The sequence below is a fragment of the Impatiens glandulifera genome, chromosome 1, assembly GCF_907164915.1.
Source record: "Impatiens glandulifera chromosome 1, dImpGla2.1, whole genome shotgun sequence".
In the NCBI taxonomy this organism is placed as follows: domain Eukaryota; kingdom Viridiplantae; phylum Streptophyta; class Magnoliopsida; order Ericales; family Balsaminaceae; genus Impatiens; species Impatiens glandulifera.
The window spans coordinates 149,989,093-150,007,788 of NC_061862.1; the positions used below are offsets into that span (position 1 = coordinate 149,989,093).

Genomic DNA, 18,696 nt, shown 5'->3' on the forward strand with positions numbered 1-18,696 from the left:
AACTTGACGTGGAGTTAGAGGAGACAGATGAGATTGCTAAGAAACGAGAGGTATGCTTTTTGCAGTTTGTATGTGTGCATACCCGGATTGGAGATTGATGCTTGCCTTTTTTTTTTTACAAAACCAACATTTATTAGCAGAAGGCAGCACATATTTCTTTTATATGTGTGTCTTTTGAGGGGAATTGGTATCATCAAGTTTGGAAGGTCTTGAGAATTTCGTGCAGTTTTTATTACCAGGTTGCTTGCTTCTACTGCCAAGGTCCAAGATTCTGCAAAACAAGCTAAGCCAAAAAGGGAGGCAATTATTTTTCATTGTTACTTCTATTGGGACTCTTGTCATTGTTGTTTCCTAATTAGGAAGTTTCTTATGTTGGCTAGATTTCAAACAGTAGCTCGACAAAGAAGAAGGCAAAGATTCCAATAGCTTCAGTTTTCGGGAATGATAGTGACGAAGAACAGTGAAATATGTTTGTTGGATTGAACCTGAATCTGTTTAAGTTTGTAAACTATTACTGTCTTTATGTCTCTCTTTTGCATCATCTTTAAGCAAACACTATGCCAATTACAGTTTATTTATGGAGTTTTTACAGTCAGATTGTTAAGTGAAAATTACAGTTTATTTGTGGAGTTTTACAGTTAGTTTCTATCCAAATGTTTATTATTTTTTTTGCTAAACCCATTATGTTATTAAGACCGCAGGCTGAAAAATATCTGTTTTAAAATAATTTTATGAATATGAAAACCAAAATCAGATTATAATTGACAAATCGTTGTCTGGTTTCATTTTACGAGTACACATTTATAAGCATTTTTCATCATAAAACATGCACAATCTCTTAAAGTGATAGCTAAAATATCCTTTATAAAAGATACAGATTTTTCTTTATTTCATGTCAATCCGACAGACTCATGCTTCAACAACTGGAATCATGTCAATAAGAGGCTAACTATGTAGAAATTAAGAGGCTAACTATGGGCCTTGATAAGAACACAAAAACTCCTTGCGGCTTTTGCTTTGTCCTGTAAGAATTGTTGACATTATATATGTTGGTATTCGATATAAACCCTTTAACCATCTACTTTATTTATTCCCCATTTTCTTGACTATATATTTTACATATTTGAATAGCATGTTTGGTATGACCCAAAATTGAAAACACTCACATACATCAACATTCATAAATATGTTATGCGTATCACAAGAATTGAAAGGGTATATGATTCTAATCTCAATTGTGAATCAAAAAACAAAATTGACAAGTTTTTAAAAGCAAAAGAGTCCCCCGACTTTATTAGACAATAGCATTGGCAGCACTTGCAATTCTGGGTCATAAATCAGCACATTCCTTCCCAATTGAACCAGTAATGGCAGAACCTGGTTTTTTTATCATTAAACAAATAATTGTGAGTGAATGAATGAGGCCTAAAGATGATATAGTAATTTAACACATTTTGAGTTATTTTTTACCTTTCATTTCTCTCTTAGGATTCACTATCACACCAACATTATCTGCATAGTAACAACATATTTATCAACCAATATATTTACATATTACAATCAACAAATTTCATATATAAAAAAGATCGAGAAGTAGGTAAGACTTAGAACGCAAATAAGTGAGTATAGTGTTTCTAAATACATCATTCATCATACTATAAACTTTATTCATTATCCCTAATACTATTTCTTTAATATCTTAGTGGGTATATACAATACCCAAATACCCTTGAAAACCAATACTAAAGAAAAACTATTTCTAAATCCTCAGCATAACAAATAAGGGATTGTATCAATCAGATCGTGAAAAGAGTGGGTTCTTGTCTAACTGTTCTAGTAAAGAATAACAAAAAAATGGTTAAACAAGTAACAAGTTATAACACAAAACAAAATCAAAATATATTAAATCACCTTCAAAATACATGAACACTCCATCCTTTCGGCGCCAGGGCTTGCGTTGTCTAACAATGACAGCAAACATGAACTTCTTTCTCAAATCAGGTTTCCCTTTCTTCACCGTCGCAATAACCATATCTCCCACACAAGTATACGACAATCGATTCAAACGACCCTTGATCCCCTTCACTGATATGATGTAGAGATTCTTCGCGCCGGTATTGTCGGCACAATTGATCATAGCCGCCACAGGAAGACCTAGTGACATGCAGAACTTGTTTCCCGCCAATCCTCCGCGACCTGAAACGCTTTGTTTTTCAACATCGAATTACTATCAAGTATCAAGCATGTAGTTAACAGAGAATTGTATAGAAGATGAAAACACTAACCTCGCTTCGACATTTTGGCAGCTTTAGAATACAAGGACAGTGTGAAATTAGGGTTTTAGAGTATTTATATGAGAACCCTAAATTTAGGGTTCGTGGTCGGATAATATTTACCAAATGAGAGAAATACTAAATGCGAGAAATACCAAATGCGAGAAATACATTTCTCGTAATTGAGTCTACTGTCATTGTTAGAAACGTAAGCCCTGGCACCGAAAGATGACTATTCCATTGTCATCTTGATCAAAGAAGGAAGAATGTTGCTGGAGGACACTCATGCCATATTGAGGGTGCCCTATTGTTTCTTGTGGATGGTCCATATCAGGAGCAGTCGACCCTCTAGCCAAGTCTTCATATTTGATGAAAAAAAACCCAATCTCAAAGATCTAATAATTTGAAAGAACAAGATCTAGCTAGAGAATACATACAAGACTTTAAGACTTTGGAAGTGTGGTGTCGAGGTCGGAGCGAACATTGCGTTCGACGGTGACGGGGCAAGTGGAGCCTCCGATGATAAGGCGTTCTTGTCTTGAGTCGTCGTCATGTATGTGTGTTAATCTGATATCTAGAGATGAATGCATCGCGATAACGTCCTCCATTGGAGATTGTTCTTTCGTAGTTTATTGTAGATCGATTTGAAACCCTAGTCATTTTAATATATTTTACAAATGTCCGAATCTCAATATATACTCAGATATATCAAATGCGAGAAATAGAAAATGCGAGAAATACCAAATGTGAGAAATACCAAATGCGAGAAATACCAAATGCGAGAAATACATTTCTCGTAATTGAGCCAAATGCGAGAAATACATTTCTCGTAATTGAGCCAAATGCGAGAAATACCAAATGCGAGAAATACATTTCTCGTAATTGAGCGGTAAAACAGGCGCGCGAGGGTATTACAGACTTTTTACAGGGCAAAAAGGCCCTTTTTGCCAACTTTATCAAACGTGGGCCTTTTTTAGAATTAGACCTCTTATGAGGGCCATCTCATCAAATTTCCCTTCGAAACATACCTTTAGCATTTTTAATTTTATTTTTAACCGTTTTAAATTTAAAAACGGGTCAACCCACAATCCGATCCAAGTATCCAAATTAACCACAGCTCTCGACCCGGCAATCCAGACACTTTAAAAATTAAGCATCATTATATATATATAGATTATCAAATAATTTATTTGATTAACTTAAATATTTCTATTTTATTTTTATTAAATTCAAATCTCAAATCTCAAATAATATTATAATAATTTAATAAATTAAAAAGTCATTTTTTTAATAAAACAGTTTTTTACAAAATCCCAACAAAATCTTAAATAACCAATATAAAAAAGCTCTAAGAGTTAATTTATACACATATTAGTGAGAATTAAAATGAAAAATAGATACATTAGACAAGATTTTGTTATTTCTATGTCTTATATTTTACATTTTAAAACTAAAAATATTAAATAATTTTGAATAAAACTAATATATTTTTATATTTAGAATGACATCAATTCATTAAAGTACAAATAGGTGAATATCTTACCCCATAGTTTCGCGCATAGTTATAAATAAGGGTTTAAATTCGTTTTTTCGAGATTTTATGCGGTGACGTGATTTGAATAAATTTTATATAGAACATTGTTATACTTTATTCAATAAAGTTTGTTATTTATACTTTATTCAATAAAGTTAGTCTAATTGATCTTTGTTAGAAAAATTTATGAGAGTCTAAGATATGTACCAAAATCTATTTTTTTGTTAGAGTGTTATTTATGGTAAAATTCCCACTAATTATAAATGTATGCGAAAATACATGATTATTGTAAGTCGTATGTGTTATAAGGAATTTGAGATGATTTCTCATCTACTTTTAGATAGTCATATTGTTGCAAGTATATATATGGAGTCTTTTGTGAAATTTAACCGGAATTCAATGTGTTATTCCGAAGACCGTGAGTGACTATTGAGAGACATTGAGTGTGGCGACTAAATGAGACTATCTAGTTATAAAAAAAATAAAGAATAAGTAGGCCGTTAAAAATGATTCACAAGCTATTATCATGATAATGTCGGAGATTAAATCTAATAAAACTTGAAAATTCTATTGGAGACCTTAGTGCTTGAAATTTTTTGAGTTTTATCTATAATTAATATTACTTTCATGTTATGTTATGTTTTTAAAAAAAATATTTAAATTCAGTTTTTATTTTTTTATTTAATATATATATATATTATAGTAGTTATATTTTAATATATATTTATACATTTTAATTAAATTTTATATAATTTTAATAAATAATTAATAAATTTAAACTTTTTAACTTTAAGAATATAATAATTTAATAATTCATAAAAATAATTATAATTCAGTCAAATTAAATAATTAATAAATTATCATATTTATGTATTATTAAATTATTAAAAAATATATTTATTAATATTAACAATTATTTATGAAAACGATAATATGAATATTTATTATATTATATAAAAAATAGTTGAAATGTATAAATATATATTAAAATATAAATAATTAATTTTAAAAAAACAATACATATCAAAAATATAAATAATCAAATTTATAAATAAAAAAATTTAAATATATATATATATAATATAAATAATAAAATTCAGTAGATATTTAATAACAAGTTATAATTATTTAAATTTAAAATAAAAATTAATATAAAAAATAATAATAAAACTAAATTTGAAAAGTAAAATAAATTACACATTCAAGTTAATTTGAAAAAAATAAAATCAAATAAAATCAATATTGAGAAACAATCTAGCATCATATTTATTATACATAAGCACAGCAAAGTTATCAACAATATTTAAAGTTGATATTTTTTTATTAAAAGTATTTAGGACTAGGTTGTCTCTTCACAAATTATCAAAATTCAAAAATATTTATTACTCTTTTAATGTAAAATAAGTAAAATTATTGTGAGTGAATTAGAGAGGGAATAACTGACCAACTAGAGATTATTTTTCTGACAAATGATGTCTAACACCATTTTTCTTCATTTTCTCTCCCAACTTTCCTACCCATCCCTAAATAAAATAAAATAAAATTACTTTTCTACTGTTGTGGGTACAAAACAGTTGACACTCTAGCGTGTTTGATGTGCATTTTTTTTTAACAAATTTCAACATAATAATATTTATCATATAATCCATTGATTAAATCATTTTTGTTTGATATAATTTTAATCTTAAGTATAAAAATTGTTCTAATAATATAACTCAAATTATTAATTTAGTTCATAAATAGTATTTTAATTTTATAAGTGAGATTAAACAAATTCTAGTTACCTATTTTTTTTAATTAAAGATAAATAACATAACACAGAGACATGTCTTGTCAACTGAAAGCGTTTATAAATGATTATAGTTACCTATAAATATATTGAGAATGTTTGGGAAACACATGAAACTATAACTATATTATAACTGAAATGGAAAGAATAAATGTTATTAAATATTAATATTTATATAATTAAAAAATATTTTAAAACATTATTACATCTAAATAACCCCAATAAGATATTATAAAAAAAAATATAGTTTGTAAGTAAATTAAAAAAAAAAAATCGTCCAAACTCCAAACTCCTCCAATATATATACTTCCCCTCATATTCACATCCATATCCACCAAATTTATTTTAATTCGTCGTATATTTGCAATTTATTTTATACTAATTTATTGTTAAACATATTTAGCAGTTTAATAATATCAATGGCAATATTATTATTAGTCACAGTTGTACAAGTTATTAATGCAACTTTATCTAAAAACCAGGCTTTCAAACTAGTTACTAACTGAATTTTAATTTTAGTTTCATATTTGATTTCAAATTATGGATATGTATGGATTATAAATCTTTCAAATTCTGGGTAAATACATAAATTAATTCCAATCAAAGAATTCCCACCTAAATTTATATTATTTTTTGTCTTGCTAATTTAAGAAAGGACTTCACATGCATAACAGAAGTAACATGTGAAATATTAAGGTTTATTTGGCAATGAATTATAATGAAAGGTTGAATATCTGAAAACAAATGCATTGAAATTTCTTGGTAAGAAATAAATTATCAACTTAGACGAGCCATGATCTGCTCTCCAGGAGGGATCATAAAAAGAACAGGTTGAGAAGTGAAACCGGGATGAGGAATTCTTCGTCGAATTTCCCTACCTTCTTGGCAAAGCGCACAAGCATGGCAAAAAACATGAGTCCCAAAATCACAAACTCTCTCGCACTGCTCGATTATATCTTCCTCCGCCACAAAATCTCCACACACTCCACATGATCTTACAGCCGACTCGCAGCCACCCTGTTGTTCAATTTTAACCAAATACCAAGAAAGTATCATGTCAAGTACAAAACAATTCAATTTGAAGAATCATCATGATCCTCATCTTATCTGAATGAAAACATATTAGAATTATATAGGTCTTGCCTCGAGGTTAAACTTGCGACGAATAGAAGAACGATAAGAATATGAAAACCAAGGTGCTAGGAAATTTCCACCAAGAAATGAATTCCCAATCAAGTATAGGCCTGAGTAAGGCAAACAGTGACTTGCGAAAGATGTAGGAGATGAACCAAGTCTTTCCACATTGCTTGCATAGAGTACACAAGGAGCCACAGTTCCAAGAAGACCTGATTCATTATTAGCAAACCTGATTCATATCAGAAATCTGCATCTGTGGTTATCAAATTGAAAACAGAAATCATAAAGATGACCCTCATCATTATTAGCAAACATGATTCATATCAGAAATCTGCATCTGTGGTTATCATAAAGATGACCCTCATCATTATTAGCAAACATGATTCATATCAGAAATCTGCATCTGTGATTATCAAATTGAAAACAGAAATCATAAAGATGACCCTCATCATTATTAATAAACATGATTCATATCAGAAATCTGCATCTGTGATTATCAAATTGAAAACAGAAATCATAAAGATGACCCTCATCATTATTAGCAAACATGATTCATATCATAAATCTGCATCTGTTATTGTCAAATTGAAAGAAGAAATCATAAAGAAGACCTTCATCATTATTAACCCATATCAGAAATCTGCATCTGTGACTACTATCAAATTGAAAGCAGAAATCATAACAGACTTTGCATGATTACAATCCTAATCCATTACAGAGGAGAGCATTTCTTTAACTGTTTTCCAAATCATAATGTGGGAGCTAGACCTTTCAATTAGTAGTCCTGCTCCATAGAAATATAATTGAATGAACTGAATGTCCAAGCAAAACACTAAGAAATAGAAGGAATTGTCTTCACAGTTCATCAACTGATCATAATTGAAGCTGAATAATGAATACTTACAAACTTCGAAATCGCTGCTGCAGAATTCATCACTGCGGCCTAAACAATTGAATAAAGTGGAGTCCCACTGATTCCGATGATTCGGATCGCAGCTCGTTCTTACGTGACCTAACGAGTGGCCTTCGGCTGTCCAAGTAATGGTGCCAGGACCTAAATGAGAAGAAAGCGGAGGATGCACTAGTTTGGCTGTTGCCAACGGCGAAGAAGATGCAGTTGTTTCATAGAGTTTCCTCTTATCGTCAGATTGAAGATCTTTCTCCCAAAGAAGACTCGATTCCTCAGAATTACCCATGTCGATTATCAAATTTGGGAGAGAAAGAAAGTATGATTTGGGTGAAGACAGTTCAATTTTTTTGAGAGATTAAAAGGTGAAATTGATCCTCACCCATCGAACTCGGTAACATGGAAGGTATTGCTTAAAACTCTCATCTTTGATCAAATGGAAAGCCTTTTATATCAATTTACTATTTTTGGAATACTTACTAAGTATCATCATACACACTTTGGATGTTAATGGTTCGGTTCGCAGCATGTAAATACCATCCCCGTTCGAGTTTTTCGGGTTTTTTCGATTTCGCCCCCGATTCCCATATCAAGTATCGGTGCGGACATGTAAATACCTTCCCGTTCGGGTTTTTCCAATTTCGCCCCATTCCCCGATCAAAGCAGGGAAATATCGTACTAATCAGTTCGGTTTGGATCAGTTATCGCAGAAAAAATGAAATTATCATCCTTATATTCAAGTATATAAATTAAGATGAAAATGATATTTAAAACCCACACAAAACTTATTATATAGTCCACATACATATATATTATATGTTCAAATTATTTTACTTGAAATTAATTGATTAATTTCATCGTTTAGAGTACAATAAGGATAATAAGGATGAAATGTTCAATTAATAAGTAAATAGGTAAACATAACAATAACAATGTATAATTAAATAAGATGAATAATTATTAAACACCTCTTGATGATTTTGGACACACAAAAAAACAAGTGATCTAAGGACAAATATCTGATCAGACTACTGCAATCACTTCTCATGCATGTTCTTCATCCAAGATTAATGTTCTTCCTCTGTGGAAAGAGAAAATCACGTTAGAAAAAAAATAAAAATTAAGATTGAGTTTTAATTATTTAAATAATATTCAATCTTTCTTATTTTTTTTTTATTATATTAATACTAAAATATTTTAAAAAATAACCCAAATTTTAGTTATTTATATAATACAATAAGTTTGTTTAATTTTGAATTCTTTTTTTTTAAATTTTATACAAATCTCAATATTTTTCTTCTTTTCATTTCATTAAATTTATCTCACTATTATCATTTATTTTTTAAAACAAAGGAGAATTAACTAACACCTCATAATTATAAAGAATATTTTTTTTATGATGTGATAGATAATTTGATAAAATGATTTTTTTTTATGTTTCAGAATACGGTTAACCAACATGTTAACTAATCGATTACGATAAATTGGATCCGATTTTGCAAAAAAAAATTCTGCAGTACCTCGACGTGATATGAGCGTGAAAGGGTTCAAGAATCAGGTTTCTTTTTATAAGAGTTAAAATCACTTATTTTGTTTTTTTTTTACTCCATAAAATCTCTATAGAGCCCTCTTATCTCTTCCTTCTCTGAGCCTAAGTTATGGAAGGGAGAGAAGAAGGAACCGAGTCCCGCTTAAACTCAGAGCCGAGAGCTATCTCAATATTATTTGTATTCGCTAAAATATTATTTATTTAATATCTTTTATCTAAGTTATGATAATAACTAAACTTTAAAAAACTAATTCTTCTTAAAATAAATTGAAGAAAGATTTTATTTAAAACCCAATATCAAATAAGCTTGTTTCATATTGTGTTTCTTTTATATTTTTACTTAAATTTTAATATATTTTCTCTCTTTCTTACTTTATTTATCGGATCACTCATTTTAAAGATCTAAATACCGAAATACATTAAATATAATTCATTTTTGTTATTAATAGACTAAGAAAGTGAAAAAGAATAATAACTGAAAGAAGGGAAATCCAGGGCTTGATAGGCTCGTAGGTATATCTTTAAAACAAACTAAAAGGTGTGTCGCACTCACTTTATATATCATTTTTCTATCTCATGTTTTAATAAAAAATTAAGTCAAACAAAGATTTATCCAAAATCAGTTAAATTAAAAAAAAAAAACACTCAAGCTCTAAGGGAATAGTTAGAGTTGGGTTGTTAAGTTACAAACCCTAGTAACTATAAAAAGAGAACTTACTGTGATGGGTTGATCGATCTCCTGGTTTAGATTTGCGATGATGATGATGATGATGGGTTAGTCCGTTGATAGTAGATTTTCCATGGAGATAATTATAAGGCTGATAGGGAGGATGAGGAATGCTGCGTGAAGAAGAGTGAGTTTCAGGTCCTCTATAATCTATATTGTATATCAACCCTTCTTGATCATCATCACCCACTTCATATATATACATATTAAAAACAAAATTTCATATCAAATTCAATACAAGCATATAATATATATATTAAAAACAAATTTCATATCAAATTCAATCCAAGAAATATAATATATATATACCATTTGAAAAGCAAGGAGTGGCAAGAACCAGGATCAAGAGGAGGAGGAAGAGACAGATAGCACCACGGTTGAACTCCATGGGAATTATTATTATTATCTACATTAGAATAGTATGTTATATGTATATATAGAGAGAGATATATAGATAGATCTTTTAGTATTAATTGATATAGTTTTGGTCAAAAAGCTTAAATTTAGCCTTTGGGTAATAATAAGCAAAAATATGGTGGAAACCACCGTCCCCATCATCAATGAGGCATGATGTAGATTTAAGTGTGGTGTTTAGCCACATTTTTTTTTTTCATTCATTAATACCTCAGAAAATTTAGGTCAGATCATTTAATATCTAATTCTAAATTCTAATTAATCAGATTATTAATTTGTTTTTTTATTCCACTAATAAAAAAATTAATTAATTAGAGTTAAATAGATCATTTTATTCTCACTTCTGGTAAAAAAAAAAAAAAAAAAATCTAATAGTAAGATGTCAATGAGGCGGTTCGAGTCGGGGAGTGATATCCCTGCCCTGATCTACCTCAATCCGGATGGGTATTTTTTTTTTGCACATACATCCCACTCACATCGTGGATATGAATTCACCGCTACACAAAATTATTAAATTATTTTCTTAATTTATATACACAACTATTTTGAATAGAGTAGAAAAATATATACTTTTAAATTTTATTGGTGAAACTTACTCCTTAAAAAAGAAAACAGTAGAGAAAAAGAAGATGATATGTCTTGAAATATTTGTCTTAAAAATTAATTTAACCGATAGGTGGATTGTTGTAGAGAAAATTATGATATATGTTTTTAACAGTGATGCTTCTAATCATTTAGTCAGGCTAGGTAAATTGGGATTTTATTAGTTTATGTTTTACAAATTTTTATCTTAAAAATTGTATTAATATAAAATATAGTAATTTTATGCAATCGGGACGATCAATTAGCATCTTCGCCCGATCCCAGATCAATATCTTTTGGGTTTTTTCCTGTTATGCCTGGTCTTGATAAAACCGGAAACATCCACCCCAATTGGTTCATATCGACTTGGTTCGTAGCGTTTTTTAATTGTCATCATCCATACTTAATAGTGAGAATTTAATACATTTTTTTTTTAAGACAAGAATCTTGTTGTTTGATACCAGAATTATTTTATTTTCATTATAAATCTAATTGGATTTAGTTTGCATTTCTAAATTATGATTCAAGTAAATAAAAAAAAGGAATATTTAATAAATTTGTGCATTTAATAAAATGGATTATAACGGGCACAGTCCCATGTGTGCGTGATAAAGGAATTGTATGGAGTAAGGGGACATCCCCATTTAATTATTTTCTACAATTTCAAACAAAATTCTAATAATTATATATACCCTTGTCAAACAAGTCTAAATTTCAAAATTTTGGTAGTATTGTCGGTAAAAAAAAAAGGTTTTGAAATATTGGATCATGACAGATTTTAGCTTTTGATTAATATTTGCTTATTTGTTAAAAATTATAAATTTAAATTATTATTATTTATTAATATTATTGAATTGTATTAACAGATGGTGACATTGACAGAGAAGCCAAGCTCATTGCCAGCTGCTGCCATTTTCAAATTGGTTCGGCCTGACCGACCGACCTAACCTGACCTGAGCTGGAAGAGAGAGGGACGGCCGGTGAGAGATACAACACATTTTTTTGTCTTTTCAAATATTAATGCTACTTCAGCTAGCTAAATATTAAATTCGGATTTCAATTTTTATATAGTTATGTTTGATTAGTTTATATTAAATTTATTCTTATGTACGTTTATATTTTATTTCAAATAAATATACATAAATATTAGATCAGTACAGTATAATAATAAAAAAAAATACAATAGATTATTAAATAAAACGAAAAAAAATTCAAGTTTATTTCGAGGCATGTAAAAATCGCAGCAATGCCCTTAAAGTTAAAACAGTTTCACCGTCTCTTGTTTGTGCGAAAGAGTTTTGTCGGTGACTATTTCCTAAATAACAACGGAACATGCACTGGTTTAGTACAGAAAAATTACTACAACAACGAACTTAACAAAATTACATAAATCTAATCACCAGATTTCAAACATAAATGATTGAGTCAATAACTTGAAAAACACTTAAAAAAAATAAGGAAAAACTTTTGAATTTTAGAGTGAGAAATAATAAAATGATGATGTGTTGAAAATAAATTAAAGTAAAGAGATATATATATTGAAAATTAAATACTAAAACCATTAATCAATTCTTTAATTCAACGACATTACATTAGATTTCATTTTCTTTATTAGAATCAAATTAAAATTAATACGTTCAATTTGCTAGCACTTAATAAAAACGGATAACAATTAACAATATTTATTAATATTCATTTAATACATCAATGTGAATTATAACCATTAATAAATTATTTTTATTTGAATTAAATTTTACATTAATTCACATTTAAATTTATTTGAATTTTATTTGTATTAAATTCCACTATAATTTACATTTAAATTTGGTGTGAATTTCATTTGAATTAAATTTTATTTGTGAATTTTATTTGCTCAAATTCCTATATTCATTTAATTAATGAAATTAGTTCAAATTTATATATAATCAGTTTGATTTTTATATATATATATATAATGATAAAATAATAAAACTCAAATATATTAAGTCTTTTGGTATTTACATGTTTATTGAAAGCGTTTATGTCTTCAAATTTGTTGATAATTTCACCCATTTAGACATGATTAGAATACAATATTATTAAAATATATATATATATATATATATATATATATATATAAATGAAAAATAAATAATGTTAGGATTATAAAAATTATGAAGAAATTACCTTTTTTTATACAACATTGTTAAATTATATACACTCTCTTAATCAAAATTCAAATTTTTTTTTTTGTAGAAAAAAGAGTTTGAAAAAGTTATAAGGAAAAAAATCGTTAAAAAGTATGTAAAACAATACGTTAACTACTTGTAGGATAAATTAAATATGAAAGTAAGAAAGGGAAAAAGGCCCTATTTGAAATATTTGGAGTTAAATATGAAAGAACTAATATTATTAGATTCCTTAACATATATACATAATTAAAATATTTTCAAACGATTTTAAAAAAATATTTTTTTTACCAAATTCTGACATTTCAAATAAGGGCCTATAATATTTTTTTTTAATTAAAGGATAATTAACCTAACACTCACAGCCCAACCATGACCTTGACCTTAAGCGTTTCAAGATGGAATCGGACACGTGATCTTTTAGTCTTTTAAACCTACTCTTACTATTGAGCTATCTTGATGAACTTATAATATTATTGAAGGTAGTTATAATATTATTAGCCTTTTTTCTTTTTTTTTTGTAATTTTTAATTAAAATATTAATATTAATCAAAAATAGTTAATAATATTAAAAAACAGATTCATCAACAACAAAATACAGGTTTACAAAATCATATTTATAAAATAGAAATTTTTTATTTAAATATATATACTTATATACCTAGCTCATTTAAACATATATACTAATAAAATATTATGTTTATGTTAGGATCGACTTCAACAATAGAAGGGGTTGAATATTGTTGAGTTAACTTTTACTTTTAATGCGATTTTAATCCGGTCAGAGATTAAAATCTATTTTTATTCTTCACAAATCGTCGCAAATTCTTAAACGAATTCAAGTGCGGAATGTGCTTGCTAGATTTGAAGCGGCTGATGCAAGACATTGAAATGCAGTAAGGAAATAACACTAGAGTTTTATGGATGCTCGAAGATAAAACTCATACGTCACCCCTTCTTCTGTTTGCAAAAGGATTCCATTAGAAGGCTTTGGTTTGTATAGCGTCTACACAAACCCAGTTAGAACCCAAGACTTAATAGTTGCCTGTTCTGAACTCCTAGCTATCACTCTATTGAACAGACAACGTTCTGTTCAACTTACAACCGTGAGTATACTCTTAGATAATACAATGAATTAACTCTCAGCTTAGCGTAAGTGAAATACAATATACACTTAAAACAGATGAGCTAGAGAGAGAGTAATTTGATCGAGAGTTGTGAAACTTGTTCTTCATATGTGTTATCGTTCGTATGTTCAAAGGTTCGTCAATTCTCCAAGAGTTTTTTTCATTTTACTTTGCTCTTTTATATTGAAGTTGTAGCAACGGTCAAATTCTAATTCTTGGGTACGTGATTTGACCGAGAGGCCAGATATTCAGGGATCCGCCGTTGAGAAATCTAGGGATTCGACGTTGTACTTTGATGTCTTTTTATATTGAAACGTAGGTAACAGTTGACTTTTATTCGTAGATACATGTCGAATTTCTAGTGGTTGTATGCCAGGTGACAGTCTACTGTTATCGCAACACAATTATTGTCGTAACACTACTGTTGTATTCTTTAGACGACTGTTAGTGTTAGGCTACTGCCGCGCTTCTTCAGACAGCTGCTAAAGCAAGGCGTCTTCTCGCGGTTCCTCAGCTCTGCTGTTGAAGCAAGTCGTCTACTCGCGTTTCCTCAGCTCTGCTGTTGAAGCAAGTCATCTACTCGTGTTTCTTCAACTCTGCTGTTGAAGAAAGTCGTCTGCTCGCGCTTCTTCAGCTTTGTTGTTGAAGCAAGATGTGTGCTCGCGCTTCTTCAACTCTATTGTTGAAGTAAGACGTTTGTTCGCGCTTCTTTAGTTCTACTGTTGAAGCAAGTCTGATGTATATAACTTAATTTTATTCAATTAAATTATTAAAAAGAAAAACATTTAAATAAATATTAATAATATATTATCCAAACAAAAAATAATTTCAAACAATTATTAAAAGAATAATGTCAAACATATTGAGATGACCTAATTTAAAATTCCTAAATTTTGACCTAAAAACGGTTTTGAGAAATTGATATTTGTAGGGATCGATTGAACGTGATTAGGATTAGGCTTTTAATCCCCGCAATCATATGAGTTGATTGCAACTTATACATGATGATTTCATGATCTCTATCAATTTTTGTCAAATTCAAGAACACTCGGTCCTCTTGGACCAAAGCAAAGGATCGTGGTTTTTAGCCTAAGACTAAGAACGATGACCGGTATTCTTAGCCTAGGACCGAGAAATCCGACCAAATATTTTAGCCTAAGACTGAGCACTCCCTTTAGCCTAGGACCAATTTTTCTAACCTAGGACCGAGTTTCCTTTTAGCCTAGGACCGAGGACCCCTTAACCTAGGACCGAAGAACTAGACCGATAAACTTAACTTGGGACCGAGCCTCCCAGACTCAGGAATGAGCAGTTTGAGTTCGAGACCGAGCCCTCCGGATACATGAACCCACGCTCTTGAGCCCTTATCTAGACCACCCCGGTCTAAACCAAGCCCGTCCATCCCAAATCGGTATAACCGAACCCAAGCCCTAAGAGTCCGGTCCCTATGCCTGTTTAGTTCCACTCTTTAAAATCCAAAATTATTTTTATAATTTTGGAACCCCAATCCATTTTCAAATAATCTCGAAAGGTTAGAAAATGATATTTAAATATTTTCAGGATATTTCCTAAACAAATATTTTAGCTAATGCCCCGTTTGTAATTTATTTTTAAATTCTAACATTTTTTCTAATATTTTTTAGGGTTTTACTTAATCTTATATCAAAGCAATCACATGTACGCCATTTTAAATAATTTTGTATAATTATTTACGTAATCTAAATATATCCCTGTTTAGGACCCCAAACTACTAATTAAAAAAAATAAAATTTTATAAATAAATCTTGTAATAGCCATACTTTTATTTAAAAAATAAAACTGTCCTTTGATGGGCGCAGAGGACATAGAGCGAAAGCATTTTCTCGAGCGTACCAAAAACTAAACCCTTTATATAAACTCTAGTATAAAGTAAGTTTATACATGTATATTTTACTAACTTTTCTAAAAATCATTTGGTGACTCTGTTTTCAAATAATAATCTCTTAAATTAATTATGTTTGATTAATTTAAACCGGATTTTAATTAAGTTATTGTTTGTCCCCATATTATTAAAATTTGAATAAAATTAATTATTTTGTATGATTAATTTTTAAAACGGTTAGATATTTTCAAAATCTTTTAAAAAAAAAATATTTTTTTAAAAAAGATGTATGACACGCAAACCAATGTTGAAATAAATCGAATTTCGAGCCATCTCATGTCTTTCCCGTATTGCCAAATGTTGTCTAAACACGTGATAAGCTATATATATAAAATTATGTAAAGATAAAATATGTGTTATTTTAATATTTATATAATATAATTTATTTTAAAATATAATATTTTAATTATTTAATTAAATATTATTAATTTTAATTATATATATTTTATATTTATAAAATTAAGTAATTAATAAGTTTATAGGAGAAAATATATAACTAATGGTTTAATTAAAAATAAATTCTAAAAGACTACATTAATTATGAATGTGACTTTATAATAGTCGGCCTAGTTTATTTGACTTGGCTTGTTTAAAAATGTTTTGTGCAATAAGTTACAACAACAAATTATAATTAAATATACTCTAGGTTTAAACTCAACTTTTTTTTTATCTCTCTTCTAAATATAATTTTAACGTTTTCTTTCATCTTTTTAAAATATTTATTTTTTCTCCATTTTTTCATTTTTAAAATTATTTTATTTATTTTCTCTTATATATTTAATATATTTCTAATAATTTTATTTACTCTGTTTTATTTATTTTTTTTAAATAATTTTATTAATTTTCTCTCATTTATTTAATTATTTTAATTATTTTATTTGTATTTTAATATTTTAATTAATAAATTAATTAATGTGATTATTTAAAAAAAAAAATAAGATGATATGTGAGTAATTTATTTAAATAACCAACCCAATAAGTGTACACATACTTTATCAAACAAACCGAAAAAGTACAAATTATAAAAAAAAAAATTATTTTATTTTTAAACATTAAATCATTTTATCAATCAAACTAATAAAATACATATACTCTATTCTTATAAAAATTATAAAATTATAAAAAAAGTTATTAATTCAAAAAATAATATATCTAATTAATATATTTATTTATTTTATTATTTTTAATAAAAATCAGATTTAAAATAAAATATAAAATAAAATAATGTTTTAGAGTTTCTTTTGATTTAGGATTATTTTTTAATGTTTTTTAAATTTTTTAAATTTATTTTAGCACATCAATATTATTTTAATCATAAAATTATTAACTAAAATACCAAAAAAAAAAATTAAATTATTTTGTTTTAATTTAATTTTAAAGATTTTATAAGGGTATAATCTATTTTTCTTTATTATTGTTATTTCTTAGATGTGTTTCTGATATTATATTTCATTTGTTACTATCACAAAAGTTGGGAACCCTGTAAGTCAAACTCGATTCGGATAAGAATGAATCGGATAAGAATAAAAGAAAGTAAATATGAATGAAAAAAAAAACACAAAGAAGCTGAACATTTTATCCAAGTATAAGTAAGATTGAGCAGATTTCATATTTACCAAATTACTGTTCATTATGGAGAATTAGTTTGATTGTAACAAGTACTAACTTATTTGCTAATTGGTCATAGTTTTAGTAAAGATAAAGTTTATCTGTTATGTTAGCAATACATTACAATCATCATACTCTCGATGTGTCTCTGGTTCAACAGTTTTGTTCAATCAATCTGTTTCTTTCTTAGGTTCAATTAAGGACTAGATTTCAAATGAAAAGATTTGATATAGGAAGCCAAAGGACTTGTGATGAAGTTGATATTGATCCAGTATTTTCACAAAAAAGAGTGATTTGTAGAGTAGAAAGATAGTTTGTTCATGATGTGGAAGAAGATGTTGTCATTACAAGTTTATCAAGTCTCCCTATTATTGAACAATTTAAACTTTGTGAAGCAATATTTGGATTTTTGTTTAATGCTGCAATATGAAGATCAATTGATGAAGTGTTGTACTAAACTATTAAAGTTTTTGGAACACAATCAACAAAGTGACATTGATGAGAATGTATTATTTCAACAACTTAGACATTTGAAGACAATATTACCGAGGGGAATAATAAAATCGATTGACATCCTTAATTTTGTAAGTTCATATTATGAAATGATGGTTTTCAAATGGTATGAAAGTGTGTTGGATGTGGTAACAATGGAAAATGAGTTCTACGATGATTTGGTGCTATTTATAAAGCACCATAATCAATGTTATTATATTTTGTTTTTGTAATGGTAAAAGTACTATACAATCTTGATTTTGTATTTAAAAGTTCATGTCATGCTTTAACTAATTCTTGGATTTGTTCAGTGTCTTCTGCACTATCAATTGGTCTTTGAAATCCCTGTTCATGTGACTTGGGGTTGTGTTATCGATTAAAGTTAGATTCTGTATCAATTTACATGAACTTTGGATATTGAGGTAGACTAGATGCTGGAACAAATTTACTAGAAAGTCAAGTAATTAT

General features: G+C 28.2%; 2 protein-coding genes and 1 long non-coding RNA gene across 3 annotated transcripts; all 3 read right to left on the bottom strand.

Annotated features, from left to right (window-relative positions):
* Positions 1–1,300: 1,300 nt before the first annotated feature.
* On the bottom strand, positions 1,301–2,298 carry LOC124914954 (60S ribosomal protein L23-like). Its single transcript, XM_047455590.1, has 4 exons — positions 2,286–2,298; positions 1,912–2,196; positions 1,471–1,512; positions 1,301–1,377 (listed from the first exon to the last, which is right to left on the bottom strand). Exons 1-4 carry the CDS (start codon positions 2,296–2,298, stop codon positions 1,331–1,333), a joined length of 387 nt encoding a protein of 128 aa, XP_047311546.1. The 3' UTR covers positions 1,301–1,330.
* Positions 2,299–6,273: 3,975 nt separating this feature from the next.
* Positions 6,274–8,068, bottom strand: LOC124914944 (cell number regulator 8-like). The gene is made up of 3 exons (XM_047455579.1): positions 7,638–8,068; positions 6,740–6,942; positions 6,274–6,613 (listed from the first exon to the last, which is right to left on the bottom strand). The coding sequence occupies exons 1-3, from the start codon at positions 7,927–7,929 to the stop codon at positions 6,374–6,376; spliced, it is 735 nt and encodes a 244-aa protein (XP_047311535.1). The 5' UTR covers positions 7,930–8,068; the 3' UTR covers positions 6,274–6,373.
* A 546-nt stretch (positions 8,069–8,614) lies between these two features.
* On the bottom strand, positions 8,615–10,364 carry LOC124914963. The gene is made up of 3 exons (XR_007096839.1): positions 10,226–10,364; positions 9,908–10,105; positions 8,615–8,721 (listed from the first exon to the last, which is right to left on the bottom strand). It is a non-coding gene; the product is annotated as an uncharacterized LOC124914963 (long non-coding RNA).
* Between the last annotated feature and the right edge of the window lie 8,332 nt (positions 10,365–18,696).